The 10623-nt window shown below is 59.7% G+C and overlaps 2 protein-coding genes across 4 annotated transcripts in view; one reads left to right on the top strand and one right to left on the bottom strand.

Moving 5' to 3' along the window:
* LOC104130381 (serine/threonine-protein kinase 10-A) overlaps positions 1–7119 on the top strand; it is a 7837-nt gene extending 718 nt beyond the window's left edge. The window contains exons 2-18 of the mRNA XM_035898914.1: positions 421–585; positions 728–776; positions 982–1131; positions 1229–1301; positions 1696–1890; positions 2175–2256; positions 2343–2447; positions 2536–4413; positions 4533–4663; positions 5238–5361; positions 5502–5681; positions 5786–5915; positions 6037–6161; positions 6247–6444; positions 6520–6594; positions 6709–6822; positions 7015–7119. Of these exons, the coding sequence (XP_035754807.1) occupies positions 421–585; positions 728–776; positions 982–1131; positions 1229–1301; positions 1696–1890; positions 2175–2256; positions 2343–2447; positions 2536–4413; positions 4533–4663; positions 5238–5361; positions 5502–5681; positions 5786–5915; positions 6037–6161; positions 6247–6444; positions 6520–6594; positions 6709–6822; positions 7015–7119 (3879 nt within the window). The remainder of the gene's footprint in view (positions 1–420; positions 586–727; positions 777–981; positions 1132–1228; positions 1302–1695; positions 1891–2174; positions 2257–2342; positions 2448–2535; positions 4414–4532; positions 4664–5237; positions 5362–5501; positions 5682–5785; positions 5916–6036; positions 6162–6246; positions 6445–6519; positions 6595–6708; positions 6823–7014) is intronic.
* Positions 7120–8439: 1320 nt separating this feature from the next.
* Positions 8440–10623, bottom strand: part of NCAPH (non-SMC condensin I complex subunit H) — a 9556-nt gene continuing 7372 nt past the window's right edge. For all 3 annotated transcript variants that reach the window (XM_035898886.1, XM_035898889.1, XM_035898888.1), the window contains exons 13-16: positions 9943–10056; positions 9609–9694; positions 9177–9252; positions 8440–8707 (exon numbers count right to left, since the gene is read on the bottom strand). In XM_035898886.1, coding sequence (XP_035754779.1) covers positions 8648–8707; positions 9177–9252; positions 9609–9694; positions 9943–10056 — 336 coding nt within the window. In that variant the 3' untranslated portion in view covers positions 8440–8647. The remainder of the gene's footprint in view (positions 8708–9176; positions 9253–9608; positions 9695–9942; positions 10057–10623) is intronic.

Below are 10623 nucleotides of genomic sequence, written 5' to 3'. Positions count from 1 at the left end.
GCCTCTGTGGACGCGGCCGCCGCCTTCCGGGGCCGGCGGCACACGGCAGCGATGGCCCCGGTTCCGACTGGGCTTGCCCCCGGCCAAACCCATCCCCTCTCCTCTCTCCGGCTTTTTCGGAGTGGCTGAACGCCTCGGCATCGCTCCCGGGGTGGGGTTTCGCTGTGGAACCACCAAAAGGTCCTCGGGCGGGGGGTTGCTGAGCTTGGCCGTGCCTGCGGGAGCTGCATTGCATCCTCCTCGCTCAGGGTGTCCATCACCTTGGTGGCCGCATCCTTCTTCTTCCTGGCTCCGGTGACAGTGAGGTCCCCATGGCACTGAGCACCTGGGGAGGGATGTGATGGGTCCAAGCTTTCCCCTCGCCGAAAATTGTGGGGCTGTTCCTTTCATGCCCCATGAAACCTCTTCCCCCCCTCCCAGGCACAGAACAAGGTGACGGGGGCGTTGGCGGCCGCCAAGGTGATCAACACCCCCAGCGAGGAGGAGCTGGAGGACTACGTGGTGGAGATTGAGATCTTGGCTTGCTGTGACCACCCCAACATCACCAAGCTGCTGGATGCGCTCTACTGGGACGGGCGGCTCTGGGTGAGCTGCGGAGGGTGCTGGTCCCCCCACCCCAGGCGTGAACCGGGGTCCCACCGACATCGCGGGGCTGGGGGACTTGGTCTGGAGGGGCCGTGTTTGCAGGCCAGGGTGGGGAAACCTCGACCATGCGCTCTCCCTGCAGATCCTGGTGGAGTTTTGTCCCGGAGGGGCCGTGGATGCAGCGATCTTGGGTAAATAAATGTGTTTTGGCGGCTGGTGCGTGGCCGTCGGAGAGTTCGGGGTGGGATTGCCAAATTTCACGGCATGGAAGGGAGTCCTGGGCTCGTGCAGCATCTCCAGGAGGGAGGATGGGTCGGGGTGGATCTTCCTTGCCTTTGCGGGGGGTGCTGGGCAGGAGGCATCGTTAACGGCGAGGTTCGTTTGCGCCAACGGCAGAGCTGGAGAAAGGGTTGACGGAGGAGCAGATCCGAGCGGCTTGCAAGCAGCTGCTGCTGGCCCTGCAGTACCTGCATGGCTGCAAGATCATCCACAGGGACGTGAAGGCTGGCAACATCCTGCTCACCCTCGACGGGGACGTCAAGCTGGGTGAGTCCCAGGGGAATCGGGGTCCCGGGAGGCCGGGAGCGAAGTCCCGGGGATGCTTTGTCCCAGGGGTCCTCTCTAACTGCTGCTTTCTCTGCAGCTGATTTTGGTGTCTCGGCCAAAAACTCCAGCACCGTCCAGCGCCGGGTGTCCTTCATCGGCACCCCATACTGGTAGGCGTGGGGCAGAAATCCCTGGGGATGGTGGGATTGGGGCGTGCAGGCAGGCGGGCTGGGAGAGCCCAGGTATCCTGCTCCTCCTACGGATGCTCGCAGCTGGCTCCTCGACACCAGGAGCATCTCAAGAAACCAGATCTTTCCTCCTCCGTCCAACACCGGCTCCAGGGTGGGCTTCTCAGTAGCATGAGACTACGTATGGAGGGGACATGTGGGGTGCTGGTGGGCGCGAGGCCTCCCAAGGTAGCGTTGGAGGAGTTGGGGTTGAATCTTGCCTCTTCTGCCTGCAGGGTTGTCTCTGGAGGGGATGGCACCTGGGTTTGGTTTCATGGGGAGACACCAGCCCCCGGCCCGGGCAGGCTGGACCCCTTCCCCTCTCTCCCATGTGCAGGATGGCCCCGGAGGTGGTGCAGTGTGAGACGTCCAAGGAGAGCCCCTACGGCTACAAGGCTGACATCTGGTCACTGGGCATCACGCTGATCGAGATGGCCGAGATGGAGCCCCCCTACCACGAGCTGAACCCCCTCCGGGTGCTGCTGAAGATCGCCAAGTCCCAGCCACCCACCCTGCGTCACCCCAAGAGGTGGTGAGTGCCCGTGCGGAGTCGTCACCCCGACGCTGGTTGTCCCATGGGGCAGCTCCTGCTTGAGGCTGCGTCTGGGCGGTTGGGGGGGGGCTGATGGTTGCAATTCCTCCAAGCCCAGCTCCAAGGGTGGCACCGTGGGTTTCCCGCAGAAATGTGTGATGGTGGTGGGCAGCACTGGTGTGGGGACCTCCTGCCAAGGTGCTAGCACAGCCTGAGTGTCCTGGGGTCCACAGTGGGGGTGACGGGGAGCTTCTGGCCCTGTGCTCACAGGGACCATCCCACAGGTCTGAAGACTTCAAGGACTTCCTGAGGAAATCCTTGGAGAAGAGCCCGGAGGCGCGGTGGTCGGCCAGCCAGCTCCTGCAGGTGGGTAGCACCCACTGCCGTCCGTCCGGGGTGGTAGGACCCATCCCCAGTGCTGGCCCCTGCTCACCTCCCTCTCTCCCGCCCAGCACCCCTTTGTGGCGGGCATCTCCGACAAGCGGCCGCTCCGGGAGCTGGTGGCCGAAGCCCGGGCTGATGTGCTGGAGGAAGAGGAGGAAGGTCCGGTGCCTTTGGTGCGTGAGTAGCTGGGGTGCAAGATCCCTCCAACCCTGCCCCATGAGTTCGTTGAGCCTCACCTCTCCCCCATTGTTCACCCCACAGCCTGGGCAGGAGCATGGGGAGTCCTCCTGCCCTCCGACACCGGGGGGTCCCCTGGAACATCAGACCCCAGATGCCACGGGGAGAGTCGGCGAGGAGCTGGGCACCCCATCCGATGTCCAGGCGGTGGCAGAGCCCAGGACCAAAAGACCGTCTGCCTTCTTGAAGCAAATGAGAAGGAGGTCCGAGCCCGGGTCCGTGGGCTCCATGAGGCTCCCTGCAAAGAGGCCATCCGAGTTTCTGAAGCTGATGCGGCGCAGGTCGTTTTTTGGAGGGATGAAGTCCCAAGAAACAACGAAGGAGCAGCAGGGGGCATTGCCGAGTGGGTTGGAGATTACGGCGCTGGATGCTCCTCAAGGGACATCAACCCCAGCAGAGGCAGGAGGAGAAGTTCAAGGGTGTCGAGAGGAGGAGACCAGCCCTCTGGAGACCCCCTGCAATGTGGCTGAGCTCCCCTCGGGGCCACCGCGGGCAGGAGACCTTGCTGAACAGCAAGAGCTGAAGGCGGAGCAGGTTGGACACAAGGCAGAGCCACAGGAGGAAAGCCAACGTGCTGATGCATCGCCAGTGGCTGAAACGCCCAGGGAGGGAGGGCCTGCAGCCCAGCCAAGCCCTGTCTCGACCCCCAAAAGCGCTACAAAGGAGGATTCAAGCAGAGACCCTACTTGTAGCTCACTGGCCCTGCCTGCACCCACGGACAGGGACTGGTGCAGGGGCTCGGCTACGGGGCAGCTGATGGCAGCCCTGGACCTGTGGACCACAGGGACCAAACCCCAGAGCTTCAAGTTGCTGGCAAAGCATCAGCGCCGGGTTACTCGGTCGTTGCTAGACCTGAAGGTTGAGGTTGGCTCCACCGGGGCTGAAGATGGCCTTGGGAAGGATGGTGTTGGAGCAGGGAGGGCACCCATGGGACCTGAGGGTGCTGGAGAGCCTGGGGAGACTGAGCTGGTGGAGGAGAGGGTGCCACGGGGTGAAGAATCGCTGATGCCCAGTGTGATGGAGGAGGTAGTGATGGGCTCAGATGTTCTCAAGGGGTGGCAGGAGCCTCTGGACAGTCTGGGAGAAGCTGGAGAGAGGAATAACGGGGAGAGAAACTCAGCTGCGTGCGAGCCCATTGCTGAGGCCCTGGACCTGGTTGAGCAGGAGGTGGGGAAGAATGAGGAGGAAGCCACAGACAATGCTGAAACCAGGGTGGAAGCTTCTCCTGAGGAAGCCCTGCTGCCAGCAGAAGTGAAATTGGAAGAGGACGTTGTAAAAGGGTGTTTGATTGAAGACTGTAAACCAGCGGGAGATGCAGCCAGCCCAGGGGAAGTGATGCTGGCAGGAGAGGAACCGGAGGCAGCCTCTGCAGCACCTACAGGAGAGGGACTTGCAAGTGAGGAGGCCCAAAATTCAGCAGAGGATTTGTCCCCCATGGAGATCCCGGGGCCTCTTGAAGAAGAAATGGAAGAGCAAGTGGAAAACAGCCCCAGAGACAACCAGCCAGGAGCTGCTCGTGGGAATGGCTGGAAAGAACAAGATGGAAATGATGGAGAGCTTGGAGAAGACGGGGTGCAGGTTGCTCCAGCTCCTGAAGGGCCATCAAGGGATGGACCTGGAGAGGAGACGGGAGGCTTGGAGGCTCACGGAGCAGTGCCAGAGCCCTGGGAGGCCCTTGGTGGGCATCCAAAGGCCACAAAGGCTGCGAGCTTTGACTCTGCCCTCATCCGCACCTCCTCCCAGGCGCGGGCAGCATGGGAAGCAGGGAACACACCAGATCCATCCATCACGTCAAAGCAAGGAGAGGAGCTGTCCCCTGTGGAAAACCCTGCAGATGTTCAAGGTCCAGGTGCCCTCCCTGCAGCAGCGCAGCCTTTCCCCTCTGCCAGGGAAGCCCAGCAGGTGAGAAGCTTGCAGGTAACACGGCCATGTGAAGCTGCCCACCCTCCTTGCATGGGCTCCCATGTTGGGTTTATGTAGTTTTGGACCGTCTGAGCTCAAACCATTGCTCCCGGTCGCAGGAACCTTCTTCGCTCCAAAGGACGATCAAGAAAACACGGAGGTTTGTGGTGGATGGGGAGGAGGTGAGCGTGACGACCGCCAGGACTGTCGGCAAGGCTGGGGCGAGGGGTGAGATGGTGCGCTCAGCTCGGTGAGTGATGCTGGTAGCAGAGGGGCCACCGGGCATCTTCCACCCATTTCTGGATGAGGAGGACCAGGGCCAAAGGGGAGGATGGGTCTGTGGGGCTCTGTGTAAAGTTCTTGACTTCCAGGCTTGGAAAACCCATCTGCCTCCCTGGCCAGGGTCTACTCCTGCAGGAGAGCATGAGCAAGCCCTTCCCTGCGCCCTCAGGGCTGTGCAGTAGGGACACACGAGGAGCCAAAACGTTGCCCAGCCCCATATCTGGTGTGTCCAGCAGCCCACTTAAGGGAAGAGGAGGGGAACGTCTTCTCCCATAAGCTCTCACGTCACCCGAGGAGAGTAGGAAAGGCTGAAGGGGGAGATGGAGGGGCAGTGACATCAGCTGAGCTTGGGAGCGTGGCCACCAAGGACCCAACCAGTGCCCCATCTTCCTTCTTGCTGGGGAAATTCATCTCCATGACGGTGCACCAGGATTGAGCTTCTCCCTTCCTTTGGCCACCTACAAATCAGCCATCCTGGGAGGGAGAGGTCCCCTCTGGGGACACCTGTGGCCCCCTCTCACCCTGATTCCCCAAACCTTTAGGCGCCAGGAGCTCCGTGAGCTGCGAGTGCTGCAGAAGGAAGAGCAGCGAGCTCAGAGCCAGCTGGAGCAGAAGTTTCACCAGCAACGGGAGCAGATGTTTCGTCACATTGAGCAGGAGATGACGGTAACCGGACCTTCGTCCCTTGGTGCCACGATATGGTCAGAGAGGGACATGAGCAAGGGGGTGTTGGGGTCTGGGAAGGGTTGCTTTGGTGGCTGCTTCTTGTGGTCCCTGCAGCCCCGTTAACCGTATCTGCACGGCAGAGCAAGAAGGAGTTTTACGACCGGGAGGTGGAGTGCTCGGAGCGGCGCTACCGGCAGCTGAAGGAACGCCAGGAGCTCGAGTACACGGCAAGGCTGCAAGATGAGGCCAAGCGCCTCAAGTCCCTCCAGGAGAAGGACTGCAGGAGGAGGATGCAAGAGCTGAAGGGTGATAGGAAAGAGGTGAGGGTCCAGGGCAGCGCTGGCTCCCCCAGCAGTGCCACCAGGAGCCTGGGGACCATCTCCCCTGGGTGCTGGGGTGAAGCCCCTCCATTTACTCACCGCAGGAGCAGCGGTTCCTGCAGCAGCAGCAGGAGGAACTCAACGCAGCCCTGCAGAGAGTTGTCCAGGAGCACAAGAAGAAGATGATGTCCATTGACTGGGAGTGCATCAACAAGATCCATAGCCTCCGGAGAGGTGGGCTGGGCTGGGCGGAGGAGGAAGAGGATGAGGGGTTCTTGGGATGGGGAGCAGGGGATCTGGCTGGGGCAAGGGGTGGGTTTGGAGGTGGTCACGGTGCTGTGGTCTTGCCCGGCAGCCCGCGAGTCGGTGGTGTGGAGCATGGAGCAAGGGCACCTGCAGGAGAAGTACCAGCTCTTCAGGCAGCAGGTGAAGGAGCAGCACGCTCTGCAGAGGCAGCAGCTCCGCAAGCGCCATGAGAAGGTGAGGTGGGAGCCACCAGCGACGCTCCCCACGCCCTGTGGGCTCCCTGGCCCTCTTCTGGCTCACCCTCCCACCCCTTTCCCAGGAGACGGAGAGGATGAACCGCTTCCACCAGCTCTTGCTGGAGGATCTGAGGAGCCAGCAGGCACAGGAGCGGGCTCAGCTGCTGAAAAGCCAGCGCTGCGACGCCAAAATCCGCCTGGCCCTCTTCAAGGACAACCTGAAGATCCAGGAGGCTAACGGGGCCAAGCAGAGGGAGAGGGCCAAGCAGGTACAAGGACTTGTCCAGGGCTAATGAGGTTCCCTGGCATAAAGCATGGGGAAATTTCCTCCAAAACTGTAAGCGGTGGCTTTTCAGGATCAGCAGGCGCAGAAGCTGCAGGAGCTGCAGCAGCAGCAGGCTGAGAGCCTGGCAGAGCTGGAGCAGATGCAGGTACTTGGGGGAGGGGGGGATCATTGCAAAACCATCCACCCCAGGGGGGTTTCCCGCACCCCTGCTACCTCTCCTCGAGCACCTTCCTGCCCTTTTCCACCTCCCCTCTCCCAGAGCGAGAAGATGCACGTCTTGGCAGAGCAGGAGAGGAGGCAGCTGGGGCGGCTCGACCAGGAGCACGCCATGGAGCTCAGCGAGTGGAAGGAACGGCTGGCTGCCCGCAAGGAGGTGAGCGGTCCTGGAGCAGCTCCTCCCCGTCTTGGCCCGGTGGCTGGGACGCCATGGTGGAGGGCTGGGACGCCATGGTGGAAGGCTGGGACGCCATGGTGGAGGGCTGGGACACCATGAGGGGCTGCTCTCCCCGCCGCAAGCCCCTGTGGCATGGGCACAGGACCTGGCAGCGCTGTTTTTCTTCTGCAGATGCTGGAGGAGGAACTGGGGAACTCGCTGCCAGTGCAGCGGCAAGGAGGGCTGCACGGCCCCCAGAGCAGCAGGATCGCCCGCTTCTTCCACCTCCCCTCCTGACACTACGCCGCAGATGGCTGGGGAGCGAGAGGCAGGCCGCTGCCGGGGGCCCGGTCCCGTGGCTCCTCTGGGAGATGGGGCTGAAGGATCTCAAGGGCAAGGCGAGGGGCAGCTGCCCCGGGGACGCTGAGCCCCAGGGCTGGGCAGGACACAGTTTGGATCCGGGGGCGGCAGGCGTGGGTGTGTTCCAGCCCTCCCTGGCTGTGCTAGAGGGGCTGGGGTGAAGCACCCTGAATTGCCCCAAAAGCCCCTCAGGGAAGCCTCCCCCACTGGTCTCGAAGCTGTGGATACAGGGGGGGCTGCTGGCGCATCCCGTGCGGGTCTCCCCTCAACTGAATTGCAACTCATGGAAATACATCCTTTCTTTTGTTAAGAAAGTCCCTGTTTGTGACTATTTTACTTAAAAACTCTCAGCTATTTTACTTAAAAACCCCAGCAGCACATCCTGAGCCCCCAAGGTGCCCCCTTGGGCCAGCTCTCAGGTAGGGGGGGTCCCATGTCCCCCAGAGGTGCTCTCTGGAGCCAGGTCTAAGGGTCCCCCACCCTGCCCAGAGCTGTTTTCCACCCACCTCGTCAGGGCCCTGAGGGCACTAATAAGCCCTAAGGCCCTTGACCCAGCCTCACCAGAGGTCCTGACCCCACACCCATGGCCCAGGAGCTCCGCTGGAGCTCAGCTCAAGGGCTTCAGCCCCTGCCTGAGCTGTGTTGGGAGCACGGGTTCTCCCTGCCTCACCACCACAGACCCAACCCTGACCCGCAGACCAACTTCCCGGCTTGATCTGGGACCTGCTTCAGCAACCATGAACTTGCCTGGCACTCTCAACTCTTGGTTGAACCCGGCCACCATCTCCAGGTTGGTCCTGCTGACGTTGTTCAGATACTGGAGGGCTGGCTCCTGGCTGGTGACGCTCCGGCCGTGCAATTCCCCACGGCTCCCAGCTCGCCTGTCTTTAGGAAGCAGCCCTGCTCTTGCTGCTCCCCGCCACTCCTGTTATTTTAACCTCTCTCTCCTGTTTCTGGAGACTCCTTCTTCCCCATCTCAAAGGTCTATCTACAAAGTCTGTAGCAATTTATTATCTTTAAGCTCAGTATAAAAGGTAAATCATTTGGGGGGATGAACAGGAATACAGGAGAAACAGGAGACAAGGGTAACAGTCAGTCCACATAGCGGGAATTACAGGCAGACAGCGAGTGACACGCAGAGGAGCCTTTTGCTAGCAGGCACTGGTGGTTCACAGTGAGATGGAGGAACTCCACTACCAGACCCAGGAAAGAGCTGATGGATCGAAGATGGCAGGAACCAAGCAGGCTGAGCTGCAGCTGTCCATCTGTACAGGTCCTAGGTTTAGGTTGAACATCCTTGATGTAAAAGTTTTCCCGGGATGCAGAGACTGGTGGGATTTCTCAGCCACGGTGCTGGGAGGAGATAAAGCTGCCACTGATGCACCAGTCCAGAGCGAGCACCGGTCAGCTGGGAAGCTGAGCTCTGTCCTGTGGGTCGGCCCTGGGGGTCTGCTCCACGCGGGGCTCAGTTGCCTTGTTTCACTAGGACATCAGACAGGTCCTCTGTGCCCTCCAGCTTCAGATTCTGGGAATATAAAATTAAAGTTTGACAAAGCCCAGGCTCTTCCCCTCTGAGTCTTGAAGGCCTGGCATAAATAACCCCCCCAAAATACCCGCGAGGAAGGTTCAGAACAACCCCAGCCCCTTTGGTCACCGTCAGCGCATGCAAGACCAAGGCTTCCCATCGGCTGTTCCTTTGGAGCCTGAAATGCTCACAACGCTTGGAACAATGCTGAGCAGCAAAGCGCTCACCCTGCTGCTGCCAGACCCAAGGACGAGGAAGGACGGACAGCGCTTAGGCTGGAAATGCTACAAGCGCTTAACCACGGGCTGTCGTTCCCAGCACATCAGACTGATTTCTGTTTTCTACAAGCATGAAACAGGGACTTAAAATTGTCCTGATGGAGCAAGGAAAGGGCCCCGCTCCCGGTGCTTTTCACTGCATGTTTCGCCCGCTGCTCCTGCCCCGTCTGCTGTGCGCACGCTGCGCTTACCTTCTCATTTGCCAAATGCAAGAGGCAGACGAAGGCTAAGGGGATGGACAGGTTGTTGGCCATCACGGAAGGCAGCCTGCAAAAAAGAAGGGAGGAGGTTAGGATGGCCAGAGCCTACTGAAACCCGATGGACGGAGCGTGCTTGCAAGGACCAGGTCGCCAAAGATTAGCTCTTCCCCAGGGATTTGGTTTTCTCTACCTTTCCCCTCCTGCTGGCAAAGAATTTGCCAAGCTGAATGCAAACCCAGAGAGCAAGAGGAGAGATTTTTCCCCATCGGGCTTCACTTAGGTTTGTAATAGACACCAGAGGGTCAGCGTTTGCCTGAGCTCAGCTGAAGTACATCCCCATCTTCAGTCCATCCCCATCTTCAGTCCATCCCCATCTTCAGTCCATCCCCATCTTCAGTCCAACCTTTTTTAGGGCCTCTCTACCTGTGAAGCAGTTTCTTCGTGATGCTGCTGAAGACCTTCTCGCCTGCTACCACTGAAGTGTTCCCCTCTTTCTCTGCAGCTGACATCTATTTAGCAAAAAAAAAAAAAAAAGACAGACTGATGAGACAGATTTTGCTCCCCACTACTCAGCCTTGCGCTCAGAGAAAAACCACTGCAAATTACACTCAGCCTGGCCTTAGCACCCGTCCCACGGGAGCAAGGCTACAAGAAAGGAATTGCCACGACTGTCTCTGCAGGAGTTAAGCTCGGTTACCTGCAGGGCATTCTCTTATCCTTGGGGCCTACTGAGGTATCTGGCTCCCCCTGTGCTCACCTCTGCCACTTCTTTCTTCTCTCCATCAGTCAAGAGTTCCCACATGTTTTTCTTCAACCTCTTCATGTCCATTTTCTTGGCTGTCTTTGCATACTGAATCGCTATTTTATTGACCTGAGGAAAAGAAGCCTGGCGTTAAGCTGAGAGCAACTGAGCGGAAGCAGCAGCGCTATCCTCAGTCGGGACCACGGGAACAAACAAAACACAGTTCTGCTTGGGAACAACAACAGTGAATGCTATCTTACAACTAAACCTTTAATTTTTAATTCCCTTCTCTTACACAAGGGTTCATCTGGGAATAAAGTGTCCAGCAGCAAACCCAGGAGATTCTGCACCAGGGAAAACCACGCTGCACCTGGGGAGGTTGAACCCCATGCACCAGGACAGGCTGGGGGCTGACCTGCTGGGAGCCCTGGTGGGCGACAAGCTGACCATGAGCCAGCAGGGTGCCCTTGTTGCCAAGAAGGCCAGTGGTATCCTGGGGTGCATTAAGAGGAGTGTGGCCAGCAGGGTGAGGGAGGTTCTCCTCCCTCTCTACCTCACCACCCCTCTACTGGTGAGACTCCACCTGGAGCACTGGGTCCAGTTCTGGGCTCCCCGGTTCAAGAAAGATGAGGAACTCCTGGAGAGAGTTCAGAGGAGAGCAACAGGGATGATGAGGGGACTGGAGCATCTCCCCTA

This window comes from Egretta garzetta, unplaced genomic scaffold (genome assembly GCF_000687185.1).
Source record: "Egretta garzetta isolate BGI_Z169 unplaced genomic scaffold, ASM68718v1 scaffold238, whole genome shotgun sequence".
NCBI lineage: Eukaryota > Metazoa > Chordata > Aves > Pelecaniformes > Ardeidae > Egretta > Egretta garzetta.
The sequence above is the reverse complement of the archived record's forward strand: the minus strand, read 5'-3'. Positions and strand labels throughout refer to the sequence as shown.